The 12835-nt window shown below is 38.0% G+C and overlaps 1 protein-coding gene across 1 annotated transcript in view; it reads right to left on the bottom strand.

Moving 5' to 3' along the window:
• Positions 1–275: 275 nt before the first annotated feature.
• The window catches only part of EGLN1 (egl-9 family hypoxia inducible factor 1), a 34985-nt gene continuing 22425 nt past the window's right edge, over positions 276–12835 (bottom strand). The window contains exons 2-5 of the mRNA XM_084201547.1: positions 9067–9186; positions 6754–6890; positions 5359–5426; positions 276–3568 (exon numbers count right to left, since the gene is read on the bottom strand). Of these exons, the coding sequence (XP_084057673.1) occupies positions 3504–3568; positions 5359–5426; positions 6754–6890; positions 9067–9186 (390 nt within the window). The 3' untranslated portion in view covers positions 276–3503. The remainder of the gene's footprint in view (positions 3569–5358; positions 5427–6753; positions 6891–9066; positions 9187–12835) is intronic.

Raw genomic sequence — 12835 nt, 5'->3', positions numbered from 1 at the left:
AAGAGCAACCTAACAAAATGCCAAAAGACATCACATTAGAGCAGAAATGCGCACAAGCGGCACCTAAGTGCCGTGAAATGTGCACTAAGGCTGGAGACTTGTCTGAAAATTCAGGTAACTTTCTGAACTATCTGAAGACAGACAAGCACATGCAGGGGGCCTCACAAAAGCTGGAGTGATGTCAGAAGCACAGCCAGACAGCTGCTTCCTTGATAACCATACAGCCAATACAAAGGTCATCAAAAGAGGAGGAATAAGGTGTGCTATCCCTTAGGGTTTTGCACCTGCAGCCTCTACCATTCTTCTGTCCTCTCTCAAGGGCCTGTAATTCATTGGGAGCCAGGTAAAACTGAGGACCTCCCATTAAACCTTACAAATCCCGTTTGAATGTGACTCATTCTGTACCTCGTACACCTGTCAAAAGTGGTGAAAAAACTAGAGCTGACTCTACATCATAACCACTCTTCAGAAAGCCTAAAAAGGGTTCTGTTTTTGAGGGAGGAAATCATCAGGAAAATGGTGACCACACCCAGCTAACTGTAGGCAGCCTAAAGAAAAAAGACCCAGATCCTTCTCCAGAGCAGAAACAGCTCTAATTAAAAAAAAAAAACAAAACCAAAAACATAAAAACCCAAACCAAACCAAAACACACCACCAAAAAACCCCACCAAAACCACAACAACAACAAAAAAACCCAAATGCAAACAAAAATCCCAGCCAAACACCCACAACAAAACAACCAAAATTCTACATACCCCCTTTATCAGGCGGCATTCATAACTTAGTTGCTACAGAGTAGTTTTAAAAGTTACAAAAATTACAAATAACCACATAGTTTTCAAGAACCTTTATACATCATCTTTTTTAATTAGATTAGCTTTACAAGCAACTTGAGGAGATGTTTCATAATGAACACTGCTTTTGAAATTACACAACTTTATAGGCAACCTGTAAATGAATCCTGAATTTCTTTGCCTGCTATAGATAAAGGTCTCATATTTCACAGCCAGCTAACATCATGAATAAAAATAGCATTATGAAGCTTTATTTTTAACCAGGACTAGACACATACAGATCATAAGACAGTTTAAAAAATAGTTTTAAAACAAGGACCTGCTTGGTGATGCTCAAGACTGAATATTCAACCGACATGAAATGAACAGTTTCTAAAGGACATGGAAGAAATGGCTGACCTGATTTGTTGACCCTGTTGTAATGACTTACATGGAGTGAAAAATTAAGCACTTTTTAAACCTGTCTGGCAAGCACAAACCTACAGTGTGATTAGAATTTGATACGCTGTTTGACTGCAGCGGTTTGAATTACAGAGGGACTGAAATGAGTTTAAAGGCTTATGCTTACATTGCTAAAACAAAACCAAACCTCTGTTAAAGGAGTACTAATAAAGATGAAGTAGAAGAGGTGACTTTTTTGCTTGTTTCACTGGTAGCCTAAAAGCACTGCAGACCAGACAGTAATGAAGATTTGCACTCCTTGGCCAGGTTGGCAGAGGCACTTACAGTAAAGGTATCCTGTCTGTTTCTCTGGGAAGAAAAGAGGAAAGAGGAAGAGAACTGTACAGGGCATGAACTTACTAAAAAAAGGAAAAGTGAAATCAAAACAAAGCTGGGATTTCTGTTGGTTCTCCTAAATGATATACCAATACTGAATTTTTCTCCCCTTCTGTCAGTTTGTTACTAAACAATTAGCTTTTTCATGTTTTACATGAACAATAGTAATGTTTTTAATAAAAAATTACTGAGCTTTCCATAGAAAGGGTCTTTAATTGAATACAAACTATACAGATGCTAAAATTGTCACAAGTTGTAATATATACAGAAATATTTCTGTACACTCACATTGTTTTGGCTAAATAAGGAAATAAGGGACAGATAGAAAACTGCAGTGGGTAAGGTGAACAACCCCCAAACTCCTGTAAATATGAATGCTGTCTTTGATAAGTTTGCTTTTCTTTTCTCAAGCTTTTAAAGCTCAGGAAAGAAAAAAAAAGGAAAGAAGAAGAAAAAAATCTGTGTCCAAAACAACAATTTCTCAAAAATAAGACTATCACAGTTTCTGCACATCTCACTTTTATTCTGTGATATCCCATCTTCTGGATAAAATAAAAACAATGTAAAAGAAAGAAAATGTTTTCTTACTAAATATATACCTCAGTATTGATCAAAAGGCAGTGCCTTTTTGGGGAAATCCTTCAGCAACAGTGAAAATTTAAAGATGTATTATTGCACAAGGAGCCTACAGAGTGATGCACTTCAGCTTCAGTGTGCTGACCACCTCCTTGATACTATATAATAGATCAAGGTGTCAACTTACAGACTGCATGGGACACCAACATTTGAAAAGGAAATTTAAAAAAGTGTATTTTAGATATTCTATTAACTTATATACAAAGGAACGGGGGGTGGCAAGTATCTTTTAGAAAACGGAGAAAGCTCAAAAATTTCTGTCAAGTAAGTAAGGAGGTTCTGGGTACCTCTAATAGCCTAGGAAAGCCCTTGTAAATTCTTGTAACTCGATGGTATTTACTAGGTCCCCAAAGCCAATGACAGCAACTGATAGTGTCACGTTCACTTAGTGCCAGTCACTTAAAAAATAAAAAAAACAACCAAACATCCCCCCTCCAAAAAAAAAAAAAAAAAAAAAAAAGAAACCAAAGAAAAAAGAAGAGAGACAGAAACTTCCCCTCTGTGGATTCAACATACAAAACCACAAACTGAATGTTACTAATAGCAAGATACTGATTTGCTTTTGTTAATAAGGTTCAAGAAAACATAGTCAAAAAAAAAAAAAACCAATACAGCAGCAATCTTTAAAAGTTAAGATTAGTGTGAGATATGATATAAAACAATCAGATTTTTAGCTGGTAATTAAAGTGCTCCTTCTCTGAATTAAGTTGTAAAAAAAAAATTAAAGTGATTATCAGTTACTGGCAACCCTTACATTAAATTAGGTCTTTCATGGCAGAGGAGAACAGTATGAACAGTTTTACAAAAATAGATCCATGTTATATTGGAGAATACTGTAATTTTTTTCCTTTTTATCAGTTTTTCTTTTTTTTTTAAGACTCAATTTTGACAAACTGTACCTGGTCATACAAAAATTACCCAAAATTCAAACTTTTACCATATAAAAAAAGGGAGAGATGAAATGGATTCAGCTGGATGACAGGTCTGGCAAAATATAAGGATGGACAAATTCTATGTAGGGCACTTATTTATGTCCAGATGCATATGGTGTTTCTTACTGATTGCTTATCTTCTTCACATAAGCAGTCACAGGCCTGGAGTCACAATCACATAGTACAACGCTTCAGCAGTCAAAGAACCTTCTTTTTGATGCAACATTGAAACACTGTTTGCTTCCATATTAAGATGTTGGTTTGTTGTTGATTTTCCTTTATCTTGTTATTCACATTCAAAAGTTAATAGATAGCATCAAGATTTATCAGGGCGAACAGCAAGGGGAGTTGCTAAATCAAAGGCTTATAAAACATCTTTCCCAACTGAGTCAGAAGGTTTATTAAGTTCAACCCTCACACCTTTTTCACCTGCAGAAATATGAAAAGGAAAATGGTATTTTTCAGCATTTATCGAAGTACAGTCTAACAGTCTACATCACTTTCCAGAATAAAGTTTTGCTATCAAAACACAGTATCCCATAAGCAAGAAAAACCCTCACATATTCTGCATGGCTTTAGCTAGATTGACACTAATCCAAAAAATGAATAGGTTTCTATTTGATGACATTTCATTTTATAATTTCCCGTATTATTGTCAGTAGAAAATAAACTGCACCTTGCACAATTCTTTCTGCAGATACAGAGCAAAGAATGCAATTTCAATTGCAATTGGAAACTGAAACCACAACAATATGGTGATTTAAACCCATTGCAGAGAAAACCAATACTGAAGGAGGAAGAATTTCTTCACAGAAAAGGTGATTAAACACTGGAATGAGCTGCACAGGCAGGCGGTGGAGTCACCATCTCTGACAGCACCATCTCAGTGCCATTGTCCAGTTGTTAGGGTGGTGTTCAGTCATAGGTTGGATTTGACGACCTCAGAGGTCCTTTCCAACTTAGGTAGTTCTGTGACTGTGAAATTTAAACAACCCAGCCTTCCTTCCTTAAGTGCCTGCAGTTTAGAGGGACCCTGGAAAGGGAGGTGGAGAGAAGGGGGAGCACCTTCCCTTCAGGCTTGAGCCCCCCCTGCCACCCCACAACCATTTCTCAGCACTGCCTCTGAAAGGGCAGCAGCTGAAGCTGTGCAGAGGCTACAAAACAGCTCTGATCCAGCAAGGCTGACTCCAGGAGCTGCAGAGTGGCACACTTGTGACATGAAGGCTGGCTTAGAGACAGAGAGGCTTCCCGTGGAGGCCAGGCAGGCTGACTGCCTGGGAAGTCAACTGTGCCTTGCCAGGCTTGTGCCACCAAACCCTGGGACAGCCTGCCTGGCTGGAGCTGAGGGGCTCCCTTCAAAAGCCCGCCAGGAGCTGCACTGCTCTTGCCACTCCCAAAATGCACGGTCACTGAGAGCACCAAGAAGGACTTGGCTGAACTGTACACAGCTCTGGGGCTGCTTAGGAGCTCCAGACAACAATAAATGAAAGTCCCAGCTGGAAATGACTGGCACACGTTTTCAACATCACTGGTTTCAGAGCTCTTGACAAAGCCATGCTCGTGTGTGCGTGCTGTACACCTGATTTTGGTTTATTTTTAAACTATTGTAACAAACACAAAGTTGTGATGGCAATTACAAGCATGACAGAAGTCCTAGGCCATTTCTCCTTAAAATGCTAATTTGAACAGGAAAATTAGATCAACTTCCTCTTGGGGGAGAAGCCAGAGAAGGAAAACAGATGCTAGATAGGTGAAATTGGAAATGAAGGAAGTAAGTCCATTCTTTGATTACTGATTTTCATTTTAGGCTTCTGTTTTCTTGATATAAAAATTCTAGTCAAGTAAAGTTGTATTCACGTGTTGGATCCCTATATTCAATTGAAACTATTTCCAGAGCTCTCAGTTCTGCAGTGCCTTACAGTGTCTGGTGTATTTATCCTCCACATATATTAGGGAGACAAGAATAAGGAGAAACTGTATCCCCCATGTAAAAATACTGAGCAGCCTCAGGCCTCAGGGGAAGTGTAAGCAGGACAGGCTTTGACCTGGATTTCATGAATAACTGCCCAGGAGTTCAATCCCTGGGTCACCTTCCCTGTAAAACCTACCTCGAGTTATGCCACTTTCTCTCTTTTTGTACAGAGGGTAGCCCAATGAGATGAGGCTAGACTTACCTACTCTTCCACAAAAAAATAACAATGGTATTAAGAAGAGCTTACCTGTTAGATATTTCACTTTAGCTCGTGCTCTTTCATCTGCATCAAAATACCACACTGTTATTGCGTACCTAAGGAAACAGAAGAAAAAAGAACTCTTGAAGCAAACTCTGTGAATACCAGTAGAACACTTGACATGAAACACAACCTAAGTTAGATGATACTTCCACAGTCTGACAGAAGAAAGTTTTCATAAAGCAAGCAGTGGGCTTGGAGATTTTTTCCTACTAGTAGGTATTATCTGAGAAGTCATTGAAAGGGTGACACTGATGCTCTAAGTTTACACTCTTTTTCCCAATAAGTTGCTATTTATGGTTCTTGTCCAGAATAAAGTCTCTGCCCACATCACCTTGCCCTGTGACCTCATCTTTTTACTAGGTCAAGTTCATCACTGAGTCACACTGTAGTATCATCTTTTTTTGGATATTTGCCACAAGGGACAATTAACTACCCCTTCTTACACAGCTCCTCTGGTTTTCCACTGCCCATAGAGGTTTTAAATACAAAATGCCAGCAACTGAGAAAAGACTTTAAGGAGCTTTAGTAAATGGCATTTCACCATGACTCTTCTGGGAGTAGAGAGGGGGAGGGGAAAGCAGTACAGCTTCTGGAAAAGCTGCAAGAGGATATGCTGACGGCAGTTTCAAGTTACTTCTTGCAAACGTAGCTGTGTTATCTCACAGCTCCAGTCGATTTTCCGTGCTCTGGCCATCCAAACATGTTAAAACACGGGCAACAGGAAGTCCGGATCAAATGATTTACCTATTGCCACTATCTAGAAATGTCACTTAGCATGGGGGATGGGGGGGCAGTCAATGTGGGTACCTTTAGCATCAACCACTGCCCTGCACCGAGGGACAAAAGAGAGATCAAGTTCCTCCTGTGCTTCAGACTGGGAGCAGCTCCTCCAATACTCCATAAAAATATTCCACAGCCCTCACCTAACTCCCAAATTAGAATATGGTAGCTTAGCTTGAAAATTACTATTTTCTGACAGCTCCCTGCCAACAAGAGGGAACATTAAACTGAAGTACCCAGTCAATCTTCCAGTAACACAGCAGGCTGGTAAGGACAAAGGCAAGTCAAAAGGACGTAAAGCCACTACAGAGAAATAATGAAGATGGCACCCTTTAGCTAAGTTGGGGCCTGCTTATGGCTTTATGTGCTCCCACGGAGTTCTGCCAAGCACAACCTCAGAACCTTCCCACCTACACACTCAGGAGGTTTTCTCCAAAATAAGAGATCAGGCAACATTACAAACTCAGCAACACAGGGAAAGCCTAATCATCTCTTAGCAGAAACCACTCTCCTGTTTGTCAGGAGTAATAATTCACAGTGCCCCTAATTTCTCATTTCTTGCTAAGACAGGCACCATACAGTAGAGTCCATCACTCCTACCTTGTAGCAAATGCTGGCTGTACTTCATGAGGGTTGCGGCGATCAGACCAGAAGAATAGCAGTCTATCAAATTTGGGTTCAATATCAGCAAATTGGGCTTTACCTTCTGGAAATATCCGAAGGATGCCTCCACTTACCTACAAATGAAATATTTACAAACAATGCTTGAGAGCCATGTCTCATTGTATTTAATAATTCTGAGTATCCCATTTGAAAATATTTCAGACACTTGGAACTGAAACAAAAGCCTTTTTCATGTGCTGTAGAAATTATCAATCTATGGCTTTTCTGTCAATACATTTCATTTTACAAAATGTTTAACACATTTTTCACTGAGTGATTTCAGAATGCTACATCCTTTCATGTTTAAGTAAAAGCTGTGAGTTAGATGGGGAGGTTGATGCATTACTATTAGCAAAACAAAAATGGACAAGACTGACTAATATTACATAGGTGGCTAAAAACACCCCCATATAGATGGGAGAAACATTTTATTTCACATGTGAGTTTCACCTTTCCCCATTAAAGAGATTATTTCATTTAACTGCAGCACAAGTTTATGTGTAATTAAAATAAGGAAAGAGTAGGAAACTTCAAACTAAAGCTTGAATCTGTACTACTCATGGTCAATTTAATCTCTTCCAGATTTGGAAAACAGTTGAACCTCCTTGTGTATGTCCAGAAATAAGCACAGGTAGGTGGGGTTAATTATATTTAAGTCACACTAACTTCTTCCTACTGATGGTGTTGATGTTGTTAAATCTAACTATAGATGGCCACCATAGACTTTCATGTCTTAACAGACATAACAATCCAAGTACTAACAAGGCAATTTGATATAAGTGATGGGGCATCTGTGATCTAAGTCAGCAAACAAGTGACAATTTAGATCCATTTATTCTCCTAAAAAAAATCTGAGATTCTTTTTTCAATAAACAATATACATGGTAGTACATTAATTTGTAATTTAAAATAGATTTTGCAGGAAATAAATGCCTTTGTTCATAAATTAAATACCCAGCTAGTAAATTTTTCACAATGATTGTGAAAATGCAATTTGCTTGACTTCTACACTCTGGCATGTATTCTTTTTTTTTTCCCCAAGACAGAAACCATAAATCAACTAAAAATCCCCAAAGCTGCACTTTAAGATGTTCAGTACAATCAGTCCATTTACATGCAAAGATGCTATAATGGCAAAAAACAAATAAAATTCTACTTCTAAGATTCAATTTGACATGTCAAAGAGCACATCAGAAACAGAAAGCTTGAGGTGTATCCATCTGACTCAGCTTTCTGATCTACCAGTTTTATGCAAGTATGTTATTAGGGTGAAAAGAAAAATAACAACTCATCAGCAATTTGTGTCATCCATATCTGGCGCATGCTATGCACAGAATCTGACTACTCCCACATATTCTTCCACATGCTACTCTCTTAGCATGATGAAGCATCAGTAGTTTTATCTTGTTTTTTTCCCCATACACTATGAGAATAAACTTCTCTATCATTAATGGCAGAGAAATCAAAGAATTAGCAAAGCTGTCTTTGCATTACTCTTTGATGGTCTCAATACTGCCATTCAGATACATCTGTTCTTCAAATCTACCTAGTCCCATTGAATCCCTAGGAAAATCCTTATTAAAAATTCACTTTCTCATAGTCACTAGTAGCAAATTCTTAGACTACTTGAACTGTGGTATAAATCTGTTCTACACCTTGTACCTACAGTGATACAAGACTTGTGCTGCTTTCAACTGTACTGATGTAGCAATGACTGCAACTTTTGGCTTATTTGAAAATGCTCCCAAGCTATAGCATCTTTCTTTTTATAAGCATACTCAAATAAGCAATCTAGTTCCACAAACAGCAAACTCAAGAGTCAACAGGAATATAAGGAAAATTTAAATTAAGAATATATGAGATTGCCTTTAATCTCTCTTTGTGTATGGGGAGGCATTGACCACTTTCCTCCAGTCTTACTGTCAAGAAGGTCCTGCTCCATCATGCAAAACCTTGAAAATAAATGCTTCATCTCTATCTGCTCTCACTAACAACAGAATTAGGGAGGCAAAGGACAACCACTGTTAACACAATGTGAAATCACAACTAAGGCACAGAAATAAGGACATGAACAAAAACCTCAAGCAAAGGTGCTGTATGATGTAACAAGTGTATATATATATATATATATATACACACAAACACACACACGCATATATATACATATATACATACACACACACACACACACACACACACACACATACATATAAGGACGTTAAAACATTGTAGAAAGAAATTATTGCATACCTTGGCATCCCAGTCTTTATTAAGATAGTATATACATGTAACACATCTTCCATCTCCATTTGGATTATCAACGTGGAGCACATATCCTGTTCCATTGCCTGGATAACAAGCCACCATAGCCTGGAGTCAAAGAATCAAATACAAGAATTACTTTATCTCTGTGTGTAGGAAAAGTCTACATTTTATCTACATTCATTCTTAAGTAATAATACATAAGCAATAGAAAAATTAAACCAGAAATAACGTGCAAAGAAATCTTTTAGCTGTGCTTTCTTTCTAGTTAAAAACTGGTTTAGAACACAAACAGATGTTGACAACAAAGGCACCAACATATACTGAGAGGAACACTTAATTAAGGCATGGAAGGTGGGGCTACTCTCATGTTGTGACTAATCATTCAGACTTCCCTCTCCTGAATGACATGGAAGAGAGGAAGAATGTATTGTGTGTAATTTAATAGCCTCTCCTTGTGATAAGAAATCTTCCAGACTCAAGTTCAGACAGCTATCTTTTTATCTTTCCCCCCCCCCACTCCGCGTTTCCAATGCAAAGAATTCCTTCTCAAAAAATGCTGCCAAACTTCTCTTTTTAGGAGACTTTTAGAGAAAACCAGTAGCCCATGTTACTTGATCACTCTAAGAGCACTCTTGGGCTTGTGTTTTGTCCTGTACATAGGAGGTCTTTGAACCTTTGTTGAAACAAACCTACATGTACAACAAAAACATCCTTTTTAGACAAGAAGTGAGAAATGGAAAACAGACACCGAGCAGTAATCTGCAATAACCTTCTGACATCAAACGACTCCCAGTACAGCAGTGTATTAAACTTCCCATGCTGCACTTTGCTCAGCTGACTTGAAAGACCCCTGGAAGGCGATTTCTGAGTCTTCAGACATACGGATGTGCGTGTGAAACAAACTGGCCCTTGCTCCCAGATGGCCTGATTAGCTTGATTAGCTATCAGAGCATGTGGCTGGTTCATTGCACAGCACATCCCTATATCTTTATGCCTTTGCTAGAAATAATAATTTCACTTTTTTGAAAGAGATCAGAACAAAGTTTTCCAAGTCGTCACCCACTGTCACCACAGAACTCACAGTGACAATATCCTACCTGCAAGAAATTGCAGCATGAATTTAAAAAAAAAAAAAACAACCAAAAAACCAACCAAAAGGTGAATTTCTACCAACAAACCAACATACAGCTAATCTCAATGAGTGCCTGCTATATGAAAAAAAGTAGAAAAAACTTATATAAACAAACAATAAACTGTCTAGATTTAGCCTGGTTAAGTTAGAACTCTAAGTCAGAGCTCTGCATTGCAAACTCTTTCACCTCTAATGTAACATACAAAAAATACTTTCCAATAAAGTGACTTTTATGCTTTATACTGGTAATTTTAATTTCCTCCCCCCCGTCTCCTTTATATGCTATAAATAAAGCTTTCCACAGTTTGTATTACTTAAGCATTGAGGAATACATTCAGTGCAGGCAGCTGGATAAACTACTTTGTGCAAACTGAGAAACAGTTTAAAGTACTTGCAGTTCAATCCCTAAAATATTTGCATATCACATGTAAGCAGAATGGATTTTGCTATAGCAGCAACCTTTCAAAAATCTGTATTTCCATATATACTCTACTAATGTAAACAGCAGTTTGTAGTAGCTATGTCTAGGCAGAAATCAGAACACAGTACTTCCCAAGCTGTAAGCCCATGACTTTAAAGAATCCTAAAAATAAAGCCAAACTTCATTCACATCATTTCAAAGTGACTGCACTGCATGAAAAGTACTTAAAAATACAAAATCCAAATATACTTCTAATTTTCATTAGGCACATCAGCTTCCTAGCCTCCTTACTGTAATCATAATGCCTTTATGATTGCAAGCCTCATGTTATGAAAATGTTACACATATCAAGAATGTGATCTAATATTTGGCAAAGCTGTGACTTATCAGTTTTGCTTCAGGAAGATAAACCCACAGAAATCAAAACAGTGAGTTAAAGATACCAAATAATGTAATATGGTTCTGTAATTTCCTTTCTTAGGAAGAAAAAAAAAGGAAGAAAACAAAAGCAAAGCTGGGCTGGAAGAGGAAGATACTTGGTTTTCACTGAAAGCCAATACTGTTGATAAAAAAGTCCCATGTACCACATAAATTGTACCAAGCTCTCATGGAGCATGAACAATGCTGAAAGCAGATCCAGGTCCAACTATGCAACAGTATTTCTAGTAGCAGGAAAGTTTTAATTTAAGGGGCTTTGCTGAGACATATCACGGAAATTAAACCCTGACACTTATCTGTTGCTCACTATCTGTGTGAAAACAGCTACAAAAATCTCACAGAATGAGGTGAATTTTGAGATCAAGCAGCTAGAGCAATGTAAATTCTCACTTTAATCATGAGGAGTTAGACTCTAAGGCAACAAAACAATATTTCACACCACACTGCTGAAGAAAAAGAGGACCAGCAATACTTTTTGGAATGTCTGAGGAAACACCAGTTGTCACCAATTTCACACAAAAAGCAGCCATATTCATTTCATACAGCCACTTGAGTCTAAAATACTTTTAGTCTTTAAAAAGACCTCCCGTTTTTCACTTCAGAGTCTGAAACATCTCTTATCATCAACTCCAAGTGACGAGAAACAGTTTTGCTGCGATAACTTATCTAATATGTATTTGTTATAACACTGAGAATGATTCAGCCCTCAACAGCAAATTGGAAAGCAAATAAATTTGCAGCTCAGCTGCTGTAGCAAAATATACATTGCCTCTGCCGTGGCCCCAGTTAACCCATGAGAGAGAAAGGTACAAAATATAACAATTTATCTGACATGGGACATACATTGCTTTGTGCAACAGTACGAAGTGAGTTCACGCCAAACTGTCATGAAGTGCAAGATTACCCATGTAGACAGGACAAAGAAGTGATCCACATAAACAACAAAGCCTTTGTTGTTTGTTTTAACATGTTACAGTATAAATAAGAAAGCAAAGACATGTATATCAAGAACTGAGAAAAACTGGTGTCTGTGGCAATTTTTTTATACCAAACACTGTTAGTGGCAGTCAGTACAGCCAGGCATTTGAGACCTGAATGTCCAAGATTCCCTAACATTTTGGGCTATGAACAATAAAGTTCCTAGCTTTCAAAAAAAGTCACCCAGTTGGGTGGCTCATCAGCTGTCCCATAGAAGCAATCAGTCAATTCAACTCAAGGTATTAATATAAGCAATAATATAAGCATTTTCTTAACAAAAAAAGGAGCCTCCTCTTTTGTCCTTATTGGGCATTACTATTTTTAAACATTCAGTAAACTTACTTTCTGCAAAAAATGTATTTAAGTCACACTGGATTTGTTCACTCACAGGATTCCTGGGTCCAGAGTTTTAATATTAACCTTCTTTAACCCAAGAGCATTCCGTTTTAGGCTGAGCACTCGTGTCTAGCACATGAGCACTGTCCTCAGATATCCCCTGGAATCCATGAGTAATCAAGAAAGCATGAACATGCCCTCCCCACACTGATATCTGCCCAACTTGTGTCTATCAAGTCTGAAGTACTCAGATGCTAAAGCTCCTGCTGATTCCTATTTGTATACAGATGTTCTGTGTGTAAATGTTCTAAGTCCGGAAAATAAGGCCATCAGCTCAAAAAGCAACATGAAGTTGTTAACAGAAGAGCTAATTGAAACCACAGATTTTTTGCTAAGAATAGGCATCCTTAGTGTGTCAGGCATTACTCTAATCAACAATAAAATGCACA

Source organism: Fringilla coelebs, assembly GCF_963513975.1.
Source record: "Fringilla coelebs genome assembly, chromosome: 3".
Classification (NCBI taxonomy): domain Eukaryota; kingdom Metazoa; phylum Chordata; class Aves; order Passeriformes; family Fringillidae; genus Fringilla; species Fringilla coelebs.
This window is presented reverse-complemented; position numbering and strand designations above follow the sequence as displayed.